Genomic DNA, 26110 nt, shown 5'->3' on the forward strand with positions numbered 1-26110 from the left:
GTTTGGAAAAATGAGACACTGAAATGGTCAGATTTGCCCATCCCTCTTGCTGAGTGTGTATGAGTGTGTCAATGACTTTGCCAACTGACCATACTCACATATGGCCATGCCAAGTGACATTCCAGTTCCTGAGTACCCGCTGCCTCATGTAGCCCTCAGGAGCAAAAAGGTTGTTTATCCCTCCTCTAGGCTACCCTACTGTTCTGAATTGAATACAGAGAGCCGTAGCATACAAAAAATAAGTAAGTATCATTTAACCAACTTTGACTAAACGTCTTCTAAAGTTAGCATGGTATTATCCCTACAGATATTTTTCTCATATATACTTTATATGCAAAGCTCCTGCTATTTTACCCCTTCTTGTTCCTAAAGTGAATTTCATTTACTTTGTAGTAGAAGACAGTATATTTGTTAGAGATTGTACCTCAGTTTCCTCAGTTTCTTCTTGCAGCAATGCATTATTATTATTATTATTATTATTATTATTATTATTATGTGAAATATGACTTAGGTGATCATTCTTTTTACTTAAGCAGCAATGTTTATTGCAAATGACTGCCCATAACATTCTAGAATGTGAAGACGATAAATGCAACAGCAATGGCATTTTAACTGCAGTTGAAAGCAGTGGGAGAGAAGCAATATTTCAATCATCTCTTGTAATGTCCCAAAGGTTTATGGAGAAAGCTGCCATAAGAGAGGCATGTTAGTACCTGTATTCATTGATTCCATCTTCACAAGTGCCTCCATTCTGGCACCAGCTCACTTCACAGTCATTAATATTTTCCAGGCATGTCGGTCCCGTCCATCCAGGAACACAGACGCACTGATAGCCCTGGTTGTCTTCATCGTGGAAGCACCGTCCTCCATTTGCACACAACTAGAAGTGAGAATTACACACTCAGATATAAGGAAAGATTTCCACCTCTGCAATATCCTGGGGTTAAACAGATTTATAAAACAAGTCATAGCGAAGGAGAGAAAGTTCCTTGGGATTTGAGAATTCACTGGTAATACCATTCATCACAGGAACATCATTAATAGTAGTGATACGTTTTATTTGTTTCTTTATAACATTTATATACCACCTTTTCCTCGAGCAGTTCAGGTTTTATCCCCATTTTATCTTCACAATGACACTTTGAGGTTGGTTAGGATGAGAGGTGTTGACAGGCGCAAGGGCACATCATTAAACTCATGGCTGGGTGGGGAATAGAACCCTGGTTGCCCAAATGCTAGCCTGAGGTTATGTACACATTAATGGCTTAATACTCAGCCAATACTGAGTTCTCCCCTCACCCCACAGTCTTTCAACTCACATTTGCCCATGGCTGTACACATTAGTACACTTCAATGTGTTTCCACATTGCCTTTTGTCTATCCACACCGATGGATGGGCAAGGGGTGTGGATGTCTTCCAATAGCCAACTTGGCTGTGAGTCCTGAAAGACCAGCTCCCTGCCTTGCAAGCCTTTTGTCATCTGGCCTGAGAGGGCAGGGCTGTGACTGACTCCAGCTACAATAGCTGAGGCTGCTGCGGAGCACAGAGATCATCTTGGCTGTATGCTAGTGCAGCCCCAGGTCATCAAGTCTCAGCTTCCACAGCTACCTCCTGCCATGGACCACCATTGGCAGCAACAGCAAACTATATGTTCTATGCTTAAGATAATATTTTATTCTCTTGCTAATTGTGCTGTTTTAAATGTGCATTTTGCAGTTGACTTCCCTTGTAATGTTTTATTTTGAAATATTTAAGACAATATTTTAGTTTCCTGTTAATTATGTTGCTTTGAACATACTCAGTAATGTTTTATTGTGGATTGTTTCATTTGATGTTTCAATGTAGGTTGCAAGCCACTTTGAGATTTTTCTTTTCTTAAAATATAAAGCGATATAGAAATGAAATGGATAATAATCATAATCATAACAATGGCTTACATTTTCAAATCCTAACAAAGCTGGTTTGGGGGAAAACCACAATAATCCTCAGCATTTCACAAGAAGAAGAGCTCTGCATCATACGCAACATAAAAAATAGTGGTGGGAGCACATTAGAACCAGAGCAAATGGCAATGTGTACACACACAGCCTTTCATTCTAACTTCTGCGTTACACTGACACTCTAATAATAATCTCCAAGGAAGGCATACACGTGGCAGTAAATTGTGACAGGGTTATTCTCCACTGTGTCCCTAAAGATTGGACAGCTAAATGTGAATATGACTGATGCAAATTTGAGACACGCTTTCAAGGTTCCTGTGCTAATATATTTCAATGCAAGCAGCGAAAGAACTGGCCAAAGATGCTTGGCAGGCAATGGATTGATGGTGTGGCCAAATAAAGTCATTCTCATGGAAAGATAAAATCAATATGGAAAATTATTGCTGAACGTAATGGTCCAACAGGGTTCACTGCTAAGAGTGTGCTTTGTTGCTATGGATTCCAAATACACTTGGGCTTTTAGGACATGAGAATTGCCTTGCCGATTGAGGCCAAAGGTTCACCTAGCTTTGCACTCTGTTTCCATCAGTGGCCATCCAGATGCCCTTATAAAGCGCAAGCTATTCTACTCTTTGCTCTTAGCATCTGGCAATCATAGGTGTGTTGCCTGCAGAAGTATAAATACAGCTGTTGAGAGGTATTTCTTAGAAGAATTTGTTTCACAACTGCCACGTGAGCTACTGATCATCACTACATACTGTGCAAACTAATTCTATAAGCAGATGGTCCTGAACCTACTGTACATAGGTTCCCAGGGATGATCAGATCCCCTCGGTTCTGCTTCCCCCTATTGTTCTGACACTGCAGTTGATCACTTCCTCTGATACCAAACAGATGTGATGAGTGCTAATAGGACTGGAGCAAAGATGGAGCCACTGAGAAGAAAATGGGGATATGAGATTGCTTGTGGGTGAGCCCTGATGTCTGGGAGGTAAATTTTAAGAAGACAAAAATATAAGCAGCAGTCCAGTGAGGACTAGGAATATTAGTAGCCATGCAATGTAGTGATCAGTTGGAATAGGAATCTGGGTAAGGGAAATGGAAGGGAGTATGCTGGAATCCACAACAATAGCACTCCTGTTAGGTGGAAAGATGAGAATGCATGCAATATTTTGGTGCAGGTTCTCAAATTAGAATAATAGAATCTTAGAGTTGGAAGGGACCCAAAGGTCATCTAGCACAAACCCCGGTAGTGCAGGAATTGCTCCATTTTGATTTTGACAGAAATTGCAGGTAGAGATATGCATGTGCCCTCACACTGTAACAATAATTTAACCCTCCTTTTTTAAAAACAACAACAACAAAACCATTATTTCTTAGTAGTAATGTCATGCAAAATTCTGGCAGTGCATCTCCAGAAGAACTGGAATTCTGAATTTGAAGCTTTTGACTTCTCCTAGAATAAATGTATTTGGAAAACATAAACACAAAATCTGGAGAGGGATATGGTACTGATGGATTCTGTTAGCATCTCTAGTACATTCTAAGTGTCAGAATGTTTGAAAAGCGAGAGAATAATTTCTATCAGTGCTCTCTCCACTGTGCAGCTAAGCCCCTATAAATCCCACCTTACCCCCTCATTCTTAGGAGGTATGAAGGGGAAATGGCGAAGATGGGCACCTTTGTAACAGTCAAGTAGGCAGACGTGAGTTTGAAATGCTCTGCAAATCATCTTATACAGTAGCTGATCCCCTGAGCGCATGACTCAGAGTCACATCTCACATTAAAGTAACTTAGTATTTCCAAAGTGCGTACTTTGCCATTTTCTAGCTTCTGTTTTGTAGAAGAGTAGAGGGAATGTGACACAAGGAAAGGCCCTAAGAAAGCAAATAGCTAGGAGAAGAGAGGAAAAGAGCAATTAGCTTTGGGATGTAGGACAGTGGAAATATGAAGGACAACAGCAACAATAAAATAGGGTTTTGAATGGTTGTGTGTGTGTGTGTGTGTGTGTGTGTGTCTGTGTGTACATAGCCAATTGGATATTTTCTCCAAATCTTCCTGACAATAATGGCATCAGCTATGTGTGATCTGCTAGATATGAAACTCATCCACTACAAATAAAAACCAATTTGCAGGGCCAGTGCAAATATCGTTCTCTAGTTTTTCAGAGACCACAAAAATCCCAGCAATGCATGATATTTCTATATGTAAAAACAATGTGTGTTTCCCCTAATCAATGAGATGTGCACTGAAGAAAAGAGTGAATCAGGGAGAGATAATCAGCCATCCAGCTTTCCACTTCCTCAATTTGATTGAGACTAAACCTATTTAAAATGCTACTGAGATGTGTAATAACAACAACTCTTGGCAGAAATTTGCAATCTTAATTTGTCTTTGATTAAGTTTTAAATTGACCTTAAAATTGGATCTTTTTGCTATGTCATTAGTGCTAAATTCTGAAATTATGCTTGGGGCCATTTCTCATAAAAAAAGCCACTAGTCAGCTTGAGCGAAGCTGGCAAAAATTAATCCCTTATTTGCAACTATAGCAGTATTCTTCCTCTGCCAATTTTTAAAATTATTGTTTCCAATCTAAAAGCAGGTAAAACAGACTGCTTAAAAAAATAAAAAATAAATAAAAAATAGAGGGGTTAAAATGAAACCTTCTTGCAGAGGGGAAGATGGCCAAAGTCTTTCCATATCTCTAGCTAATTTTAATTACCAGTCAATTTCCTGATAGGTCTCTAAAGGGCAGTTCAGCCAGTAGCAGCAATGGAGACCTTGATTTAGATTCAAAGTATTATGAAGTTGCAGAGAAGCTTTTCAGATTCTGCCTTCTGGAGGCAGCCTTGAACACACACACACGCAACACATACACCCTCTGGAGCATAAACTCATGGGGCAAGAGGAACAAATAATCTACAAATAATAATAACAGAATTATGGAAACCAGTATGACTAAAGCAACACAATCTTTATATAAAAAATTGAACAGAAATGCATCTGTAACTGAAGGGTTTCGTGGCAAGCTCTTTAGCCTGCACAGTCCTGAAAAGTGGGTACTTGTGAAAATCTGTTATACACAGCCAAGGGAAGGGATAAAAATGGAGAAGATCTCAACTCATGGACCTTTTCCAGAGATAACTATAATGTGTCAGTGCACACTGAGGGCAACAAAGAATCTAACGGGCTCCCCCTATTGCCCCCAGACCAAGGAATCACCCAGATATAGAGGGAAACATCAATGCTTACCCTAGACATTTTGCTACCTGAGAGACAGCAAGGAATCATGGTCAACCTCCCCTCCCCCAACTAGATGCATAGGCCCCAAGGCTGCCCAAGTTGCATACTTCGGCATCTGAGGCAGAAACTCTCACAAGCACTGCTCTCTGGGAATAATAATACTTCAATAAGCCTTTAAGTAGTTATAGCTATATTTGTATGTTTAACATTGTAGGAGACCTTTTGGGTAATAAGTAATGAACAAGTCTAATAAATAATATAACAATCCTTTTTCAAGACATGCAAAATCAGTTGCCTGAAGCAATTGCCTCAGTCTGCCTGATGGTAGGGCCAGCCCTGGGAAGAGCCATCCTGTGCCACATATGTGTGCCCTAAATATTCTCATGGGTGTGGATTTCCCTAACTCTTCAGCTGTATCATATGTAACCTGCCTCAGCATGATGCAGCTCAAAAGTAAACATGCATGTGAAAAGACATATGACATCTTCCTACAATATTCATTATGAAAATTTTGTCCAGAACAATGTGTTATAGGAGACAGTTTTAACTCACTAGCATTTCTTCAACATAGCAGTAGCAGTGGGTGAGATTGAGGGGAACTGGACTCTGGCATGAATGAAAGGGAGCTTGAGGAGGGGGAGGGAAAGGGAAAGGGTTAAACAAATCAGATGATCCTGAGCTTGACTGAAACTACCCATACTGCTTTTTATCTATACAAACATATGATGACACACTGAATTTCCCGCATTGTTTGGCCCTTCCTCACTACATTTATTTGTTTATTATACTTATTTTATGCAAATTTATTAGTAATTTGCCTCATGAGACGAGCCCCTGGAGGTGCCTTTTTGCTGTTCTCAAAGTCTTTTGCCCTTTGAACCATATCTGCATCTTATTATTTCTAAAACTCCTAAGTTCTGTCAGTATATTAATCATTCGGATTGCTCAACACTATTCTGCAGCAAAACGTTTCTTTGGCTCTTTTCCTGCTATACTAATGTCTTAAAACTATAACTTAACCTTGGATTCTGTGCCCATGAGATCAACTACAGCTGAACACAAGAATTCAATGGGACATCACCCAGTGGGTGACTTTCCCCCTGGATTGTACCTGCAGAAAATGGCAGAGGGAGCTTCTTCAACCCCACTGAAGGAGTTTAAGCGTGTTGTTGTTTGAAGGGGAAAGCCCCCTCTGCACTTACGTCTCTGCCTCTCCTGCCTCATCCTTTCTTATTCTCTTGCCTAGCATTTGATCATTGAATGCTATTGGCACATCATAAAATATGCAGAAAATGTTCAAAATGCCATCTGCAGAACCAACTTACTTGTTTTCATATTTTAAATGTTTACTTCATGCATGAGTAATAAGTTTAAAGTTGTACCATAACGCAATAAAGGCCAGAACATTAGGAAGGGCAACAGCAGACTCCCAGCTTTTCACTGTGGGTTAGGGGCATAAAGAGGTCAACTGCAGGACCAATGTGAAATCCTGCCCCAGTTCAAATGTCTAAGAAAGCCCAATGCGGCGGTGGACCTACAGAAATAACCAGAAATCTGCAAGAGGTTTATTGTGCTTACAAGAACTTTCAGCAGCATAATGCATTCAAAACGGTGCCAAACACTATTCTGAGTTATTTTTAGCAATTATTCATTTAATTAAGCAAATGTTATTAATTTATTGAACCTTGCGCCATAGAAAATCAGAAGACCAATATATCTCATAAGTACTATTAACCTCTATTTTCATTTACTTCAGAAAACAAAGTAATTTACCTGATTAAATGCCCAGAAACCTACATATGAGTACAAGTAGCAGAAATATTATAATCTGTATAGTGATTGTATGAATAAATTAAACATGTCTGAGAGCTTTTAACAAATATTACACCAAAATGCTTTAGTCGCTCCCATCAGAATCTTCAGTACATCAGCACTTTACAGCCTAAATGGCCATAATGATTATTGCACCATTTCAGAGTTGCCATGTGTAACAGATATTTATGCAATAAAAAAGAAGAATGAAATAAAATTTCCACACACAGAAGACAATTTGCATTTTAAAATTTGAAATGGTGTGGGGTTCATTTTGTATTCAGTTTCAAATGTGGTTCCAACTGGATTTTAATATATAATAAACTTTGTTGGGTGGGTGTCCAGTTGGTGCCCCTGCATTCACAGAAAAGTTTTTATCCAGTGAAGGCATCTTTTAATGGCAGAGGAGAACAGATATTTTACTTTTAGCAGAGAAATTGTCTGCAGCATCCTTTTTGGCATCCAAATTGCCAAGGTGCCACAAAGCAATTCAGGAGTCCCTACTTCAGTGTAAGATGCCTCTTACACATCCTAATTCACATTAGAAAACCAGAACCTCTCTGGACAGATGTAGCTTGGGATTCACGATTCATCTAAATCTCCTGCAAGCTCCTATTGCCTAGTGTCTAGTTTGAGGACAAGAAAGTTATAGCCAAGCAAGGGTTTTCAATCTGGGATATAGGGAAGAGCAGATTTCCTCCACAGTGCACAAAAGTCTAAAGTTTCCCACAATGCATGTAGGAGCATATTTAGGAATAGAGTCTAACTGACAGAACAATACATAAATACGGTAAATAACTATTATGCTGTCCTATGAAGGGTTTAGATTGTGCAAAATGGTCCTTCTGCCCAGCTTTGCCTACTAAGCTAGCCTCCTAGCTACTGTCAACAGTGACTCAAATGTCACTCAATCGGTGCAACTCGTCACCACCTTAATGTGTGGGCAGGAGTGCCTTCATTGAGATCCCCACCAGCAGTAGGCAGCTTAAGGCCTTCAAATGGGGCATTCTAGAATCAGGGAGAGGATGGGGGCCCTGGGTCCATTTGATCCCAAACCAGTTTCACTGCAATCACTCAATGACATTGTGCCTGACCACTGTGGCAACTCCAGGAGAGCACGGCGATTATTCTGCCCCTTTCCACCTTCCATCTTGGTCACCTTGAGTAACAGGGCTGTGGTTGTGATAGTAGCCCCACCGCTCAGTGAAGCCATGCTGTTATGGTTGGAAGGTTCTGATTATGCCCTTATTTTATTTCTCAAAAAGTTATTAGAGCCACTTCAGGCATTTATCTAATCTTACCTCTGTGTTTTCCTGGCATGCTGTTCCACACATATAAGCAAGTTCATAAGGTTTGTCCACACACTGAGTTCCACGGTTGCAGCTTACATTGTGAAATAAGCAGGCATCAATATCCACTTCACACTGGTGACCTTCAAATCCTATGCCACAGAGATTATTCAAAAAACAAAGCAGCGTTAATCTAAATTCTATTAAAATATTAAAACACTGCAGACTGAACCTGGCAGCATCAACAGTCTCAGTCATTTCGCAATGTGCACCTCTTGTGGACATCACATATATCAAGATGAGACTTTCAAAGGAACATTTAGCAATATTTGAACATGGAATTGTTCAGTGTGCAGGCAGAACCTATGAACTTTTACTTGGAAGTAAATTCCACTAATTTCAATGGGACTTTCCCCAAGAGGGTCTGCCTAACTATGCTGCCTGCAATGGGTTTTTTTCTCGCTTAGCTTAATTAAAATTCATGAAAGAAAATATCCTGATGGTGGGAACTGGTCCCTGAAGCAATCTTAGCTAGCCCCTGATAGTTCTACACACTTTTAATCAGGGTGTAATAGAAGACCTGCCCATGGTTAGGATATAATATAGAATTTACTTATTCCTGCAGAGTTTGGTTTGTGTGGCAAAATGTTCTGTTTGGAAAACAGATTGCCATGAAGTAACAATCAAGAGAAATCTGGTTCACTTTGCATTCTAATACATATCTACCTACACACTTCTAGAAGCAATACCTTAATACAGCTAGCCTACAAAAAATTGCAATGCAGTTTCCAACCCAAAAATATATATACCAAAACAAAAAACAAAAAAAACGGAATCTATGTTAGGTATAATTGGTTTAATTCACTCTGAAATGGGAATGTCTTGATGAAAGGGTATTGATGAAAGGGTTCAACACTGGAAAATTCCACTGCAGTATTCCAAGTGACTCTGAGCTGATAATGAACAATTGTTGTTTTCTGCTAGCTCTGATGTGATGTTTTAATCTTCTATCACATGAGAGGTATTGAATTGCAAATTCGCCATCTTGGAAGGGTGGTAGCTGGAGATCTTTGTTTTCAGACTCTGTGACAGCAGGGCTTTTAAGCAGCCAGAACTCACCGGAACTCAGTTCTGGCACCTCTCAGGTGGGCACAATTGACATTATAAAAGAAGAAGGGAGGCATTCATGGTGAGTTCTGGCACCTCTTTTTCTAGAAAAATAGCACTGTGTGAGTAAGGATGGAAATGAAGCTCTGTAGGAGCACACAGCCTCAGGCTAGAATGGAGGCTGGGACGGGGGAGAGGCAGAGTTTTGATCTCAGTCCTGTTTAAAGTTATTCTTTTAAGATGCTGAGCCTGTGCTGGACAGCACAAGATATTGCATGGAATTATTTGGATGTATATTTGATGTTTTTGTTCAGTTTTGAAGAAAGTTCTTCAAGTAAAGTTTTTAATTAATCTTATGGGCCTTATGGGCCTTATTTTCAAAAGGACTCAGTTTCTATGCATCCAGTCACTTCAAATGCACAATATTAATTTCTGCAACAAAATATTAGGCAGAAATGTGCAGAAAAAATCATATATCACTGAAGGTAACATAAAATGCACTAAATTGGGGAAATTCCTTGCAAAATGTGCACATTAAGTAAAATTGTAATCAAGTGTATATTAGGAGAAATGTACAAACTTGAAGATGGGGAAAAAGAGAAACTGAAATTGACAGATGTATCCACCCTAATCCCCAAGGGTATAGAATGCAGCATTACCTGATAGCTAGGAGAACTTACCCACTGGGCAGTGACACTTAAAATGGCCTACATAGTCATTGCATGAACCTCCATTTTTGCATGGATTGCAGTCACATTCATTGATATCTGTCTCACAAAATGCCCCTTCAAAAAAATGAGAGAGATAATTCTATTCATTGTTAGATATTAGGCTTATCATCATAATACTTTGTGTTGAGTAGGCTATTGCTCAGCATTTTAACTCAGAATCTGTACCATATGTAAAATATAAGTCACAGGTAATAAAATACATATTAGAACACACACAGAGAGACACACAATCTGGTTAGATGCTCTTTGATTCCTAAAGGTCCAAGAGTGATCACTGTCTTACGGAGGATCTCCCAACATGCTAGGATCCTTGCAAATACAGTGGTACCTCGGGTTAAGTACTTAATTTGTTCCAGAGGTCTGTTCTTAACCTGAAACTGTTCTTAACCTGAAACACCAGTTTAACTAATGGAGCCTCCCGCTGCTGCCACGCCGCTGGAGCATGATTTCTGTTCTCATCCTGAAGCAAAGTTCTTAACCTGAAGCACTATTTCTGGGTTAGCGGAGTCTGTAACCTGAAGCGTATGTAACCTGTAGCGTATGTAACCTGAGGTACCACTGTAAGCATTTGAAAGTAAATACCTTTGGTAGCTCACGTGACTGCAATAGTATTGTTATAGATCTATGGGGGCTAAATGCCTGGTCTTAGTATTGTTGGGATTTAATTAGAACATGTATGTTAAGATGGGATGTCAGACTTGCTTGTTTTAAGATTTGTGTCACACTCATGTGTATTAAGTCAGAAAGTCAGACCAAGCATGTATTGAAGCCATGTGCTAGACTTAATCCAAGTGTAACAGCTAATTAATTCAGGTAATTTCCTTTTGAGGTGCTAGCCTGGAGATGAGCCATTTAGGTGACACAAAGAATGAAAAGGCAAATCTCATTTGCAAATGTTCGAGTTTCCTCCCTCCCTCAGTTGAGTATTTAATTTGAAGGACAATGCCACTGTTTTAGGGGGAGTTAGAGTTTAGAATAGCAGTTAGGAGTTAAGGAACAGAGTTACTAAGCAGTAGGCTGGAGAGAGATTAAAAAAGAGCAGGATGTCTGCTTTGAATCCAATGCTGTGGCTATAGGAGAGGCCAGAACCTCCTGAAATGTCATGCTGGAGAGCCCTCCATTGGATTCAGGCGTATAGATGTGTAAATAAACCATACACCATCACAGTCTCTGCAGTGCCTCTTTGTTCGAAAAGGAAGCACAGACCTTGGTAACCCTGTAATCTCACACCACTTGGAGATTGGAATGGCATGTAACAGTATATTCAAAGGAGATTCCATTTTAATGCTAGTGATGGGCTAGATTATGCCCTGGTTCCAGTGACAGTATTTTACATGTGTATTTCAACACAGTATATAGTTCTTAAGAACAAAATGTTGGCAACCTCCAAAGTGACTGTGAGTACCATTTTGATAGCTATTAACCTTTCTAGTCAATGAAAATGGTCTCTTGAGATCAGCTCAGAGAGTAATCTATAACCGAGTCTACCTAAGGAAGAGAAGAATATTATTGGCAAGCAAGGCGTGCCAAATCCACAAGGCTATTGTTGCCCAGGAGGAATCATGTCAAGTATAAACAGCAATTGTAATCTAAAGTAAATTACTTTCTAAAATGTACATACATTTAACTAAGTTAACCTCTGAAAATGAAAAATCATATTGAACATGGTCAAAAAGAAATGTTCCTAAGCAACCCACATAGAATATATAGCTGAGGTATGACAATGGTATAGTATTAGGGTGGGGTTTAGTAAAGGTGGAGAAATATACAGAATAAATTATGATTTGCAAAAAAAAAATTCATTATGCATGAGCTAATGTTTAATGAAGTTATTTTACTATGCATTTTAGTTATGGGAAGCTATATTTTTATAATTGTTTTATACTCACTATTTTGCTCTTTTGTTTGTGAACCGCCATAGTAAGTGAAAGGCATTACATATAAAATAACAAAAATAATTGTACTTTAGGTGATTCTTCTAATAAAAATTTATAACTTTTCTGCCTATGATGAAGTCAAGTTAATGCTGAACTCTTACACCTTTTATTTAACCTTTAATACAGATTGGAAACACATAATTTATAGCATTAAGATCTGATTAAGTGTTAAATGGATGTCAAGAGAGATCTTGACAGTAATCTGCTTGGCTTTTGATGTCTAATTATCACTTTGTTCTTGAGTGAGGGGTGGATAATTGAGGACGGCAACAATAAAAACACTTAAATAGGGTGTTTATGTATGCAATTAAAGAAGACATCTTTTTGCAAGTGATTTTGCTCTAACAGGTAGATTGAGCATAAGGGAGACAGATTGTGAAGAAAATAAATAGGTTGAAATGGCTTTACTTTTTTATTTACTGATTTAAGTGTCTGTGGCTATACACAGCTAATCTTCTTTTGTTTTGTTTTTAGCATTGTATACCTTGAGTCAAGAAACTGTATCCCAAGACAGTAGGTGTTTGGTAAAACAAATTAAGTTAGCATATTAGCCTAGTGTGTTTTCGGGTATTAAGAACACCTAATCCCAGGTAAATTCAGGTAGGAAAAGCAACACAGGAGAGTAGCATTTTGGATACAGGATGGACCACCCTTTGCAGATTACCCAAGTTTTCTAAGGAAGCTTACTCGGAGCTCATATACATGAACACGCTGGGCAAGTTAGTGGAGGCACTTGTTTACCAATAAGCCATGACTAACCTAGGTCTCCTTCATAGTGCTGTTACAGACTCATTGAGCACAGCAAGAGTTGTGACCAGATGTTTAGAGGGCAGGAATGAGAGAAGGTAAAGGACCCTGAACGGTTACCGTATTTTTCGCCCTATAGGACGCACTTCCCCCCTCCAAAAATGAAGGGGAAATGTGTGTGTGTCCTATGGGGCAAATGCAGGCTTTCGCTGAGGGGAGAGCAAGAGGGGTTGGTGCGCACAGACCCCTCTCGCTCTCCAGGCTTCAGGAGAGCCCCAGCGCCAGACCCACAAGGTCGGGGGACAGCGGGGAGGTGGAACGCCGCGATCCCGCTGTCTCCCGATGTGGTTTGGAGGCTGACGGCGGGGAGACGCGTGCTTCTCTCCACCGCCAGCCCCGCAAGCTCGGGGGACAGCGGGGAGGTGCAGGACGTCTTCCCGTTGTCACCGGACCTGGTCTGAAGGCTGGCGGCGGGGAGAAGAGCGCTTCTCCCCACTGCCACCCCACAAGCTCCGGGGACAGCGGGGAGGCGCAGCGCGTCTTCCCACTGTCCCCGGACCTGGTCTGAAGGCTGGCAGCACGGAGAAGAGCGCTTCTCCCCGCTGCCAGCCCCACAAGCTCCGGGGACAGCGGGGAGGTGCAGGGCGCCTTCCCGCTCTCCCTGGACCTGGTCTGAAGGCTGGCGGTGGGGAGAAGATCGCTTCTCCCCGCTGCCAGCCCCACAAGCGCCTGGGGAGAAAATAAAAATGTTTTTCTTTATTTCCCCCCAAAAAAACTTGGTGCGTCCTATGGGCCGGTGCGTCCTATGGGGCGAAAAATACGGTAAGTTCAGTCAAAGGCGACTACGGGGTTGCAGCGCTCAACTTGCTTTCAGGCCAAGGGAGCCGACGTTTGTCCACAGACAGCTTTCTGGGTCATGTGGCCAGCATGACTAAACCACTTCTGGCACAACAGGACACCATGACGGAAACCAGAGTATATGGAAATGCCGTTTACCTAAATTCCACTGCTTTCTAGACGACAGATTTGGGGTTGTTATTGTTATTTATTTATTTATTTATTTATTTATAAATAAATGCAAAGCAGCCTTTTCCAATTTGCTTTCCTTTTCTGCTCCTCCCCTCTTCCCTCCTTCCCTCTGTATACAATGCTAAAAAGGGGCACAAATCACTAGATTATTATCTATGCTTTCCAAATTTGGGCAGTTTTTGCTTCCCTGATACCCAATTTGCTTTGACATTTACTTCACACTACAAAGAAGTTCAGAAACAAAAGCAGTGTAAATTGTAGCTTGAACACTCTCAACCTGATTTATAGAACATCCACAACAACATGGGTTATTAAAGTTTAATATCTAATTGCTTTTAATGGCAGAGTGTTTATAAATTATAAACAATACAGCTGCACCAAAATTTAGGCAACACTTAAATGGGATCTGACACTGAACAAATTTAAAATGCATTGGGATGCTTACTTTTTCAAAACTAAATAAAGACCACACTTTTTAAAAAGTTAGTAGCAGAAAACAAATATTGTTAAATGGCTGATATGCTTCCAACACATAGTTAGTGTTTCGTTTCAAAATATACTTATCATTTAACATGCTCTTCAGCTTACTTAGAATCTGCATACAATAAATATTCCTACATTAACAATCCTAATAGAAAATTATGAAAGTTCAGTGGGCACACTTCCCAACCCTATGCTTAGGATTGCAGCCGAGAGATACTAATAAAAGTATTTGAAATTTCAGACCATGGGACAAACAGTGGGGCAACTTACACCTATACCAAAAAATGGCTTGCGAAGTCAAACCATAGTTGCAGGCCAAACAACAGATTATGATATGCGATCAACTGCCAAACTAGGAACATGAAATTTCGTGCACTCTGTTTCACCCTACTCCAGATTACGTACCCTTGTTTTCACCCCTCCCCTTTAATATCTCTGCCCTTTTTGCTTATTCTTTCTGCACTATGTGGCCCAGCTCCTTCTACTATTATTGCCTGATGTTGGAAGGTAGAGCAAGAAAGTGCTTCTTCAGAACCACACAGTAGACCATTAGAGAGCTTGAAATCAAATTTTCTCCACTGTTCCACCTGCCTTCTCATGGTCTTTGAATGTGAATTGACTTCAGGAATGTTTCAACATAATTTACTGTCCACAAATCACTGCTCCTAGATTTGCAGTGATTTGTTGTGAGTGGGGAGGAGGGTGGGAGAGAAGCCATGAATCTGGTCAGAACGCAATCCTCTATCCTCCATATCTCAGAGGAGATAACATCACCACCTCTGCTATAACAGCACATAAGAATCATCTCTGCTCAAAAAACTGATCTCCTGGTTAAGCCCAACTGCAATTTCTGTGGGTATTGATTTAAACATAAACATGTTGAGAGATTAACTTGGAGAAAAAGTTACCACCATTGTTGTGCAGCTTGGGGAGCAAGAAGAATGGCATGAAGTGGAATTTGCTGCTGCACATAACTTGGCAAACTCTAGGTGACAAGTTGTTGAGCCTGGCAGCATTTAAGGACCAACTAGCAAAATAAATATTTTTTGTTTTGTTTTTCACATTGATGGGGGGGAAAATATTCAGGTTGACTTTGATGGGGTTTTCCTATTTTATGGTACAAAGACATTGTGTACCATGGTACCTCGGGTTACAGATGCTTCAGCTTACGTGTTTTGGGTTGCACACTGCGCCAAAACCTGGAAGTACCGGAACAGGTTACTTCTGGGTTTTGGCACTTTGCGCATGCGCAGAAGCACCAAATCGTAACCCACGCGTGTGCATTGATGGCACTGTGGGATGCAAGCGTGCCTCCTGCATGGCTCATGTTCACAACCCGAGGTTCCACTGTATAGGAAATGAAGAGAATTGGGTTTCACGGCTGGGCAGAGATGTGAACCCTATTCCTACTGGACTAAGTCCAGCATTTGATCCATACATTGTACTACCTTCCACCACATATTTGATAGTAAGAATTGTGTATGATGGTGCATTGGGAGCCTTCCCAAATGCCTGCTGCATCAACAATATTGTGCTCTTTTCTATCTAAAACACTTCTCTGCTTTTCTTCCTTCTAGGTGCTCTAGCAATTTGGCATCTTGGTTATATATCAGTATTCACATGCTTAAAAAGTAAGTATCAGTGGCACATATAGTTTTCTAGAACACATATTTTATTTGAAACTATGTATTTTCCTCATCTGCCTTGTGAGTTACTTTATACATACTATTTTATGTATCCAGAAATGGCCTCCACAGTCACCTACGGACACATCATTAAGATCGTGTTCATGGAAGACAACCTTACTCAGCCATGAGCGATCTCCAAAGAAGACGACGACTATTTTATGATATTGAGGAGAGGGGAGGGGGAACAGGCCCTGTCAGCTCTTTCTCACGTACTACATAGTTGACCAATTGCCCTTGAAGAGATTTCTTTTAATTAATTACTATCTTTCATTGCATGCAGAGAGATCATATTGACAGAAATTGATTGGGTGTATTAGACACTTGATTTAAAGGTGGAAAATTCTGTTAATTTAAATAATATTATTGATGTTAAAATGTACTGCACTCTGTAAGAATTCATCAGTTTGAATTCAGAGTTCAGGTTCAATGGTGTTTTTGCTCAGAATAAAGAACCACAACCTTGTAATGTCAGAGAAACTCAATGAAATCAAGCCCAGGTGATTGTTGTTGTTTTAAATACACACAAAACAAAACAAATGAATGCTCTTCAGGTCTTTGGATCTTTTCCTAGAGTAAATGCTGCAACAAATTACCACAACATACTTCAGAGTAAATGAGTTCTCCAATGTGATGACAGGATTATTTGTATATAAATGCTCCTCCCCTCCCCATGGATAGCAGAAAGAAAGAAAGAAAGAAAGAAAGAAAGAAAGAAAGAAAGAAAGAAAGGAGACATATTATCTGTTATATAAAATTTGACAATTCTTTGTAGTCTGAGGTCTTTGTGTGTTTACATATATCATCTATATAAATAGGAATGCAGTTTCATCCAAAATTCATATACAAGGATCAGCAAATCATGCTGGAGGTTGCAAGTTATTTATGGTTGATGACAATTAATTTCCGTCTTGTAGAAACTAGCAGCAGTTCAACTGGAGCAGGGTGAGGTTGTTTAAAGGAAAGGCAATGGCATGAAAGGAGAATAGTATGAAGATGAGGAAAAAGAGAGATTTGGTAGGATGACAGAGTACTGGAAATGGAAAGAAGTGAAAAATCCACTTTGCAGCATGACCTTCTGACAAAGCCATATTGATCTTCATGCATTCTTAGGGTGACTTCACACATTACACAAAGGCATAGCTGAGACACTCACAGGTAAGGCACAACAAAGAACTGCAGCCAGGATCATGTTGCTTTTTGAACTATGTTTTTTGCAAATATGTGACTGTTACTGTCAGGGAACTGCCATCTGAGGCGCAGGAGGTGAAAGGGCTCACGGAGGGTGAGAGAGACCATTCAGCTGAGGAGGGAACCAGCAGGGGGAGAAGTGGAGTTCCAAGGGAAAGTGAGTCGGAGGGAGGGCTCAGAGACACTTCAAGCGAGAACAGTGGGGAGGTTTCAGGACCTCCTATAGGGACACCCACTCCTCGCCGGAAACTGTCACGCCGAGAGTCCAGAAGACGCGTTTCCGTTAAGGAGCTTTTATGCTGGAAGAAGTTCCGTAAACGCCCACTGTCCGATTCAACGAGCGACTGATGGAGCCATGCTTAAGGAGCTCCGTCACAGACAGAGGTTTGTGGACTTAGCCAAACTCTGAGGGACTAGGATTTTACGCACAAGCAGCTCACCATCCCATCACAGCAATCGGACAGTCCCTGAAAGCAGCTTGTGCAGAGAGGCATCATGAGCAACCCAGCCGGAGCCGGGGGAGCAGGAGGAGCTGGAGAGGGTCCAAGCCTGGAAGAAAGGTACAGGGTGTTGGAAGTCCAGCTAGCACTGCAAACGGCGAGGCTAGAGGAAAGGAGGGCGCAGGATGCAGAAAAGGCAAAAGGCGCTACACTAGCAAGAAAGATGCCAGGATTGGTGCAGAAGTTTTGGGGGGGACCCCAGGAACTACCAAGCCTTTAGGACAGAGATGCAGTATGCTCTCGAGCTGCAGTTTGACGACTTTCCCGACGAGGCATCGCGAGTGGCGTTTGTGATTGGCCATCTCGAAGGGGGGGCGAGAGACTGGGTTAGACCCCTGATGGCAGGGAATAGTGAAATGCTGAAGGACACGAGGAAGTTTTTTCGCGCCATGGATTTGATGTTTTCCAGCGAGATTGAACAGGGACTGGTGCGCAGACAATTGATGGCTTGTAAACAGGGTAGCCGATCGGTTCGTGAGTACTGGACTGAGTTTACAATGTTGATACATAAATTGGGGTGGGACCTATCGGCGGAACCCATTCAAATGCTCTTTGAAGAGGGGCTTTCTTCGGCGGTGAAAGACGAACTTTCCCGGGCGCCCAGGGCGGAGTCTATGGACCAGCTGACCAAATCAGCGCTGACCATTGGAGCGCGCCAGGAGGCAAGAGCCTTGGAGAAGCGGGAGGGGAAAGGAGAGCGTTGGAGGGATTTCCGCATTCCAGAGATTCCGGAGCCAAATCTCCCGCCAGGAGAGCTGATGGAAGTTGGAACAGCGCGCGCGCGCGTAGTTTCAAATCCCAGTGAAGGGAGGGAAAGAGCGCCAAGAAATGTTATCTCTGCCAGCAGCCAGGTCACTTTGCCAGAGTCTGCCCGCAAAGAAAGGAATGGCAAGGGATGGCGGGAGCTGTTGGGGGGAAGGAGGAGGGAGTCCAGGAGCCAGTAAAAGCCAACGCCTGGCTGCCACCGTCAGGGCACTGCAGCCAGGCCAAGGAGCAGTAAAAGTGCCCACTCCGGAACCTCCAAGGCCAGCCCTGGTAATAGAGGTGTTGCTAGAGCTGGCAAACGGATACCCACTAAAGACAAAGGCGCTGTTGGACTCAGGCAGCTCCTGTAATTTTATGAGTAAGGAGTTTGCAGCTGAACACCAGATACAGATACTCCCTTTAAGCAACCCCCTGCAGGTGACCACGATCGATGGGAGGGAGCTGTTGGGAGGAGAAGTTAGCCTACAGACCGTCCCAATGGTTATGAGGGTGGCCAGGCACACCGAAAGGATAGCGTTCAATGTGGCCACCCTGGGAGGGGCTCCCGTCATTTTGGGAATGAGCTGGCTAGCGTTGCATGATCCGCTAGTGGGCTGGCATCAGAGAGTGGTTTCCTTTGGGTCAGCGCATTGCCTGGAACACTGCAGAGAGGGAAAGGTGCCAGAAGGGGCAAAAGCCTTTCTAGCAGGGACGGAAGTGGCGGACAAAGGGAAGGTGCCCAAACAATACGCTGACCTGAGCAAGGTCTTCAGCGAAAGGGAAGCAGATAAACTACCACCGCATAGAGCCTTTGACTGCCAAATTAACCTGGTCCCTGGGGCCCAGCTCCCCGTGGGCAAGCGGTACGCCATGTCAGACAGGGAAATGCAGGAGTTAAGGGAGTTTATTGATAAAAACCTGAAGAGGGGCTTCATCAGAGAGTCCAGAGCGGTGGGTGGGAGCCCAGTGTTTTTTGTGGACAAAAAAAACACGGATAAACCCAGGCTTGTAGTGGACTACCGGCGGCTAAATGCCGTGTCAGAACCAGTGACTTTCCCCATGCCCAGGATTGATTACATTTTGACCAGGGTGAGGAAGGGAAAGATATTCACGAAACTGGACCTGAGAGGGGCATACAACCTGATACGAATGAGGAAAGGGGATGAATGGAAAACCACCATGTTCACCCCTTTGGGGGCTTTTGAATATTTAGTTATGCCATTCGGATTGCAATCAGGCTCCGCATGTTTTCAATCGCTCATGAACCATGTCCTGGGACCTTTGCTCTACAAGAATTGCGTGGCCTTCCTCGATGACGTGCTGATATATTCAGAGAATGAGGAGCAGCATGTAAAGGATGTCAGGGAAGTGCTGAGCCAACTGCAAGCAAACCAGCTGTGGGTGAAATTGGAGAAGTGTCAGTTTCACACCAAGGAGGTGGAATTCCTGGGGTACCGCTTATCAGACAAGGGATTAGCCATGGATCCAGGCAAGGTCCAGGCGGTGCTGGAATGGAAGACACCGAAAACGAAAAAGGATGTGCAAAGGTTCTTAGGGTTTGGGAACTTTTACCGTAAATTCATCAAGAACTTTGCCCACTTAACGGCTCCCATCACGGACTGTCTAAGCAGCAAGAAGAAATTCGTTTGGACGGCGGAGGCGGAGCAAGCATTTGAGGAATTGAAAAGGGCATTCGCTTCGGAAGAACAGCTCCTGCATGTGGATTTACAAAAACCCATGAGAGTGGAAACTGATGCCTCAGACCGGGCGGTGGGGGCGGTGCTGCTTCAGCCAGGGAGCAATAAGTCGGAATGGAGACCGTGTGCCTTCTTTTCGCGTAAGCTGAACAAATCCGAGAGGAACTACACCGTATATGACCGAGAACTACTCGCCATTCACGAAGCGTTCCGGAGATGGAGACATTTACTAATTGGCGCACAGCATAAGGTGCAAGTGTGTACGGACCACAAGAATTTGGAGTATTGGAGAACGGCACGAGTGCTCAACCAACGACAAGTGAGGTGGGCCCAGGAGTTCTCCAAATTCCATTTTGAAATTTGCTATGTGCCAGGTCCAGAAAACATCAGAGCGGACGCTCTCTCACGCAAACCTGAATATTTGGAGGGGGAGGGAGCGCCTGAAGAGAGACATATTATCCCAGAGGACCACTGGGTGTGTGGGGCGGCCTGGGTGGGGCAAAGGGAACTGGTAGAGGGAACGGTAAATGATGAATACGCCCAGAATAAGCTCAGAGGTTTAAGGAGAGAGGGAGAAGACCCCGGAGGTTTTGAAGAAAGAAACGGGGCATTGTATTACAAAGGGGCACTATATATACCCGAAGGGGAATTGAGGGGGAGAGTACTCAAACAGCTGCACGACAACCCCACAGCGGGGCATTTTGGGCAACACAAGACCATGTGGTTGGTGACCAGGGAGTTTTGGTGGCCCAAGGTGAGGGAGGATGTACGGGAGTATGTGAGAGGGTGTGACCAATGCCAGAGAGCCAAAGGAGAAAGGCGGGCACCAGCGGGGTTATTAGAACCGTTACCCACACCAGAACGACCGTGGGAGGCGGTATCGATAGATTTTATGACTGATCTGCCTAAATCCCAGGGGAAAACCGCCATACTAGTCGTAGTAGACCTGTTAACTAAGATGGGTCACTTTGTAGCTTGCTCACATGCAGTCACGGCGGAAGAGACAGCGAAATTGTTTGTAGAACATATTTTTAGGCTGCATGGCGCCCCCTTGAGGGTGGTCTCTGACAGAGGGAAACAGTTCACGTCCAGATTCTGGAGGAAACTTATGAGCTTGTTGCACGTAGAGGTCAACTTTTCGACTGCCAGGCACCCTGAGACCAATGGGCAGGCGGAGAGGGCAAACGGTATCCTCCAACAATACCTGAGGTGTTATGTCAATGACAGAGAGAACGTTTGGGTCAGATATAAAGATTTGCTGGAAAATAAAACCCCAAGGTGGTTGTCGCCAATGGAAGCAAAGGCAGTTAAAAAGTTAAACATGGAACCGAAGTGGCCAAGGTATTGGGAAATCTTGGAAAAGGAAGGGGATAAATGGAGATTGCAGAGTTTTGAAAAATTAAAAGGGAAGGTGAGAGATTGGCTGCATTATCATCAAATAAATGAAGTGTTTAAATTGGATAGTAAAATCGGCTTCCAGGTGGAAAAATCAAAATTAGAGATCGAACTGTTAGAATCCAGTACTAAGAATTTGTCAAAAATGTATAATTTGCTGCTGAAATGGAATACACAAGATGAAACGGTTAAATCAGCTATGATTAAATGGGCTCAGGACATTGGTCATAATATTTTGTTTGCTGATTGGGAAAAGTTGTGGACCACCGGGATGAAGTTTACGGCATGTAATGCCTTAAGAGAAAATATTATGAAAATGATATATAGGTGGTACATAACCCCAGTCAAGCTTGCAAAGATTTACCATTTGCCTGACAATAAATGTTGGAAATGTAAAGAAAAGGAAGGTACATTTTTTCACCTTTGGTGGACGTGCCCGAAGATTAAGGCATTCTGGGAAACGATCTATAATGAACTTAAAAAAGTACTTAAATATACTTTTCCCAAGAAACCAGAGGCCTTTCTCTTGGGTATTGTCGGCCAGGGGGTGTTAAAGACAGATATAACTTTCTTTATGTATGCTACAACAGCAGCAAGAATACTCATTGCAAAGTACTGGAAGACACAAGATCTACCCACTCTGGAAGAATGGCAGATGAAGGTGATGGACTACATGGGTTTGGCAGAAATGACGAGCAGAATCCGAAACCAGGGAAGAGAAGCAGCGGAAGAAGAATGGAAAAAGTTCAAGGACTATCTAAAGAAATATTATAAAATTAATGACAGTTAGAATGATGTTGGACTAAAGTAAATGGTTACTATTAGTAATGGTTAAGACAAGGAGAATAAGGATGATTAGCTAAAATTTATAGTAAAATAAGGGAAGATTTGCTGAGCAATTGATTAGAATTTGGAATACAGAAATGGGAGGCATGAGGAAGTCGAAGAAGAAAGGTTCAAGAAATTAGGATATGAAATGGTACTTGTTTTCTTTTTGTTTGTTTGTTTATGTTCTGTTTTTGTCTCTTGTTTGTTTATGTATGTTTTGCTTGTATGATCATAAAAATTGTTTAATAAAAATATTAAAAAAAAAAAAATGACAGAGAGAACGATTGGGTCGAAAAGTTGGCGCTAGCAGAATTTGCTTACAATAATGCGGAGAATGTGTCCACCGGGATGAGCCCCTTTTTGGCTAATTATGGGTGCCACCCCAGGGCGTTTCCAGGGGGAGGAGGGGAGAGATGGAGTGTCCCGGCCGCTGAACATTTTGTAGAAGAAATGGAAGCGATCCATCGTCAACTCCAACTCAACTTAGAAAGGGCCAAAGAAGAATATAAGAGGCAGGCAGACAAGAGCAGAAGGGAAGGTGAAACCATTAGGGTGGGGAGTCAGGTCTGGCTATCAACCCAAGGGTTGCCGTTCAAGGGGGGTTGCAAGAAATTGAGACCCAAAAGATTGGGACCATTTGAGGTCATCCAACAGGTCAACCCAGTGGCTTTCAGACTCCGGTTACCGAACCACATGAAACTGCACCCAGTATTCCACAGGTCATTACTGTCACCATATAGGGGGGAAGGTGAAGGGGTATCCACACGGGGGCCAGTCTTAGAAGAAAGGGAAAGCAGCCACCATGTGGCGGAAATCATCGACTCTAGGTGGAAGGGTAATCGGGTGGAGTATTTGGTCGCGTGGGAAGGGGAACCGGAGTCGGAAAACACCTGGGTGACGGCAGAGGAGGTCAGTGACGAGATCTTGATCGAAACGTTCCACCAAAGGTTCCCCAGGAAACCTCAGCCAGTAGCGAGGTTCAGGAGGGAGTACTTTGGCACCACCGACGATGAGGAGGAACTGGAAGGATTCAGGGAATCGGAGTTGGAAGAAGGAACAGACTCCGATGAGGAGGAGTACTTGGAAACCGGAAACAGCAACAGGTGGAGGGAAGTGTTCGAAACTTCGGAAGATGAGGGAGGTTCTTTCAGGGGTTTTGCTCCCTCGCCTCCCGCAGAGGAGGGGAGGGAAGGGGGTGAAGGGGGCCCTGGAGGGGAGGTGGATGTCAGGGAACTGCCATCTGAGGCGCAGGAGGTGAAAGGGCTCACGGAGGGTGAGAGAGACCATTCAGCTGAGGAGGGAACCAGCAGGGGGAGAAGTGGAGTTCCAAGGGAAAGTGAGTCGGAGGGAGGGCTCAGAGACACTTCAAGCGAGAACAGTGGGGAGGTTTCAGGACCTCCTATAGGGACACCCACTCCTCGCCGGAAACTGTCACGCCGAGAGTCCAGAAGACGCGTTTCCGTTAAGGAGCTTTTATGCTGGAAGAAGTTCCGTAAACGCCCACTGTCCGATTCAACGAGCGACTGATGGAGCCATGCTTAAGGAGCTCCGTCACAGACAGAGGTTTGTGGACTTAGCCAAACTCTGAGGGACTAGGATTTTACGCACAAGCAGCTCACCATCCCATCACAGTTACATTTGCACCAACTTACACATGTGCATTAACTGGTAACCATTAATCACTTTATAATACCAGCTACAAGACATTATGGAGCAATCAGGTGATTATACAGTACATGCCTAATGTGACCCATCACCAAAGCTGCTTAACAGCCAAAGAGGTGACAAAGAACATGGTCACAGCCCCCAGATAGTTTTCCTGTCCTTCAAGCAGTAACATCTGTGTCCATGTACAGACACAGACTGTTTTTCTGTCCTAGCCAGTAGCGGTACTTATATCTTTGCACCAGGTAATTAACGAAGCCATTCCACTCACAAAGTCCTCTGTTCTACCAGGAGCTCTGCCCTAAAGGCTTTAGTTCACAGAGGTGTTTTGAAGCCACAGAACCCTTTGAGAACGGGAGTCTTGCTGTGTGCATGGGGGTCTAGTTCAGACTCAGTCTGCATGTTGCCTGCATATAAAGCAAAGGCTATGACACACAACAATAATAATCCCATAGTCAATGTGTCAAACAGAGCGACATTGAATAACAATAGTAATACAGCAAAATACATTTGTCCTGGTTGGAACAATGCAAAAGTTGGAATTAACTCAAAACAAAATAAGGCTGATTCACAACTCAGTATCAGACAAAATTCACGATATATTCCCTTGGCTCTTCAGTTACAAATTAATAATGTGATGCGATCCTTGTGGCCGTATTTAAATACAAGTCATATATCTTGTATTCAGTAATAAAGTCTGTGGGAAATGTTACAAACTGATAAAATGAAATGTGATAATAATGCTAATCACACCACATAGTGTGTTTCCCGAGTGTTTAATCAGTTTTGCATGAATTGCCATAGTAATCCAAACAACAACTCTGTAATGTAGGCCAGAATTAGTTCCCAATTATATATGGGAGTCATATATGCTCAGGGACATGCAGAGCAGGGTCAGTGAGGGATCTGGCCTCAGGAGAGTTCCCAAGGCCAGATAGAGAGGACTGTAGGGTTGCATTTGGACTTTGGGTGGGAGATTCCCCACCTACGGAATAGGGAATTCCTATAGCAGGTAGTCTCAAATGCTGCCTAAGGCAATACCGGACCAGGACAATGTGGAGCACCTTTGCCAGTCCCAGGCCTTCAGTCTGGATTTGGGCCAGAGAGAACAAGGAAATGAGGGGGTTACAATACAAAGGCTCAGGTGCTTTAAAAAAAATGTACTTTATCTTTTACATAGAGGATAAGTTGTAAGCAAGCACAATTTGCGACATTGCTCAACGAAACTGCAGGTCTATTAATCCTCATCACGGGACACATTTGTTAAGGCATTAACAGATGTTAAGGCATTAGCCTTAGCTTCTAGTTTGCTGGGTTTGTGGAGCTCGAGCCAATATGAGAGAGCTTTAACCTGGCTTTTTTTATCACTGAATTCATGTTGTTGCTCCCATTGGTTGTTTCTTTCTTGAACGGGTTTTTATAAGGGTTTGCAGCGATGGCAGCAGCAGAACTAATTTTGCCTGCCTCTTCACAGCTGTCATAGTATTGGTTGCCTCCTAGCAGCCACCCCTTTTTAAACTATGCCATATTCTTTATCCACCACATCTCAGAATGATACAAGATGCAGCAGGCAGCTGCCAAGAATACCCTGAAGCTGCGTGATCAGGCCTCATGGTGCCGAAAAGCATTCCGCACTATGCACAATTAAACCATGCGCTGGTTTGTAAGACTGGGGGATCAAGGAACAGCTATACAAATAGCTCAGTCTGCAGAGCATGAGACTCTTAATCGCAGGGTCGTGGGTCCAAGCCCCACATTGGGCAAAAGATTTCTGCATTGCAGGGGTTGGACTAGATGACTCTTGTGGTCTCTTCCAATACTGAAGCTTACCATTACTTCTTTAAATATATCACACACTTAAACTGAAGTTTCCTCTCATATACGCCGTACACAGCCCAGAACACAGAAGTCAGAATGCCTCAAGCCACTGAGTCCTTGGATATCACTGAAAAATCTAGATTGCACAGTAGAATTCACTGTTTGCTTCTTAAGGGGAAAAGTGCTCACTTTTGAAATTACTGCCAGCCATTAATTGCCATTTAAATTAAATTTTCATATTTTAGATATGTCACACAAATCGTACATC

At 42.7% G+C, this 26110-nt stretch overlaps 1 protein-coding gene across 1 annotated transcript in view; it reads right to left on the reverse strand.

Annotated features, from left to right (window-relative positions):
- Positions 1-706: 706 nt before the first annotated feature.
- The window catches only part of LOC128411569 (protein eyes shut homolog), an 87196-nt gene continuing 61792 nt past the window's right edge, over positions 707-26110 (reverse strand). Inside the window, exons 3-5 of the mRNA XM_053384009.1 lie at positions 10073-10177; positions 8298-8437; positions 707-880 (exon numbers count right to left, since the gene is read on the reverse strand). Of these exons, the coding sequence (XP_053239984.1) occupies positions 707-880; positions 8298-8437; positions 10073-10177 (419 nt within the window). The remainder of the gene's footprint in view (positions 881-8297; positions 8438-10072; positions 10178-26110) is intronic.

This window comes from Podarcis raffonei, chromosome 3 (genome assembly GCF_027172205.1).
Source record: "Podarcis raffonei isolate rPodRaf1 chromosome 3, rPodRaf1.pri, whole genome shotgun sequence".
NCBI classification, from domain to species: domain Eukaryota; kingdom Metazoa; phylum Chordata; class Lepidosauria; order Squamata; family Lacertidae; genus Podarcis; species Podarcis raffonei.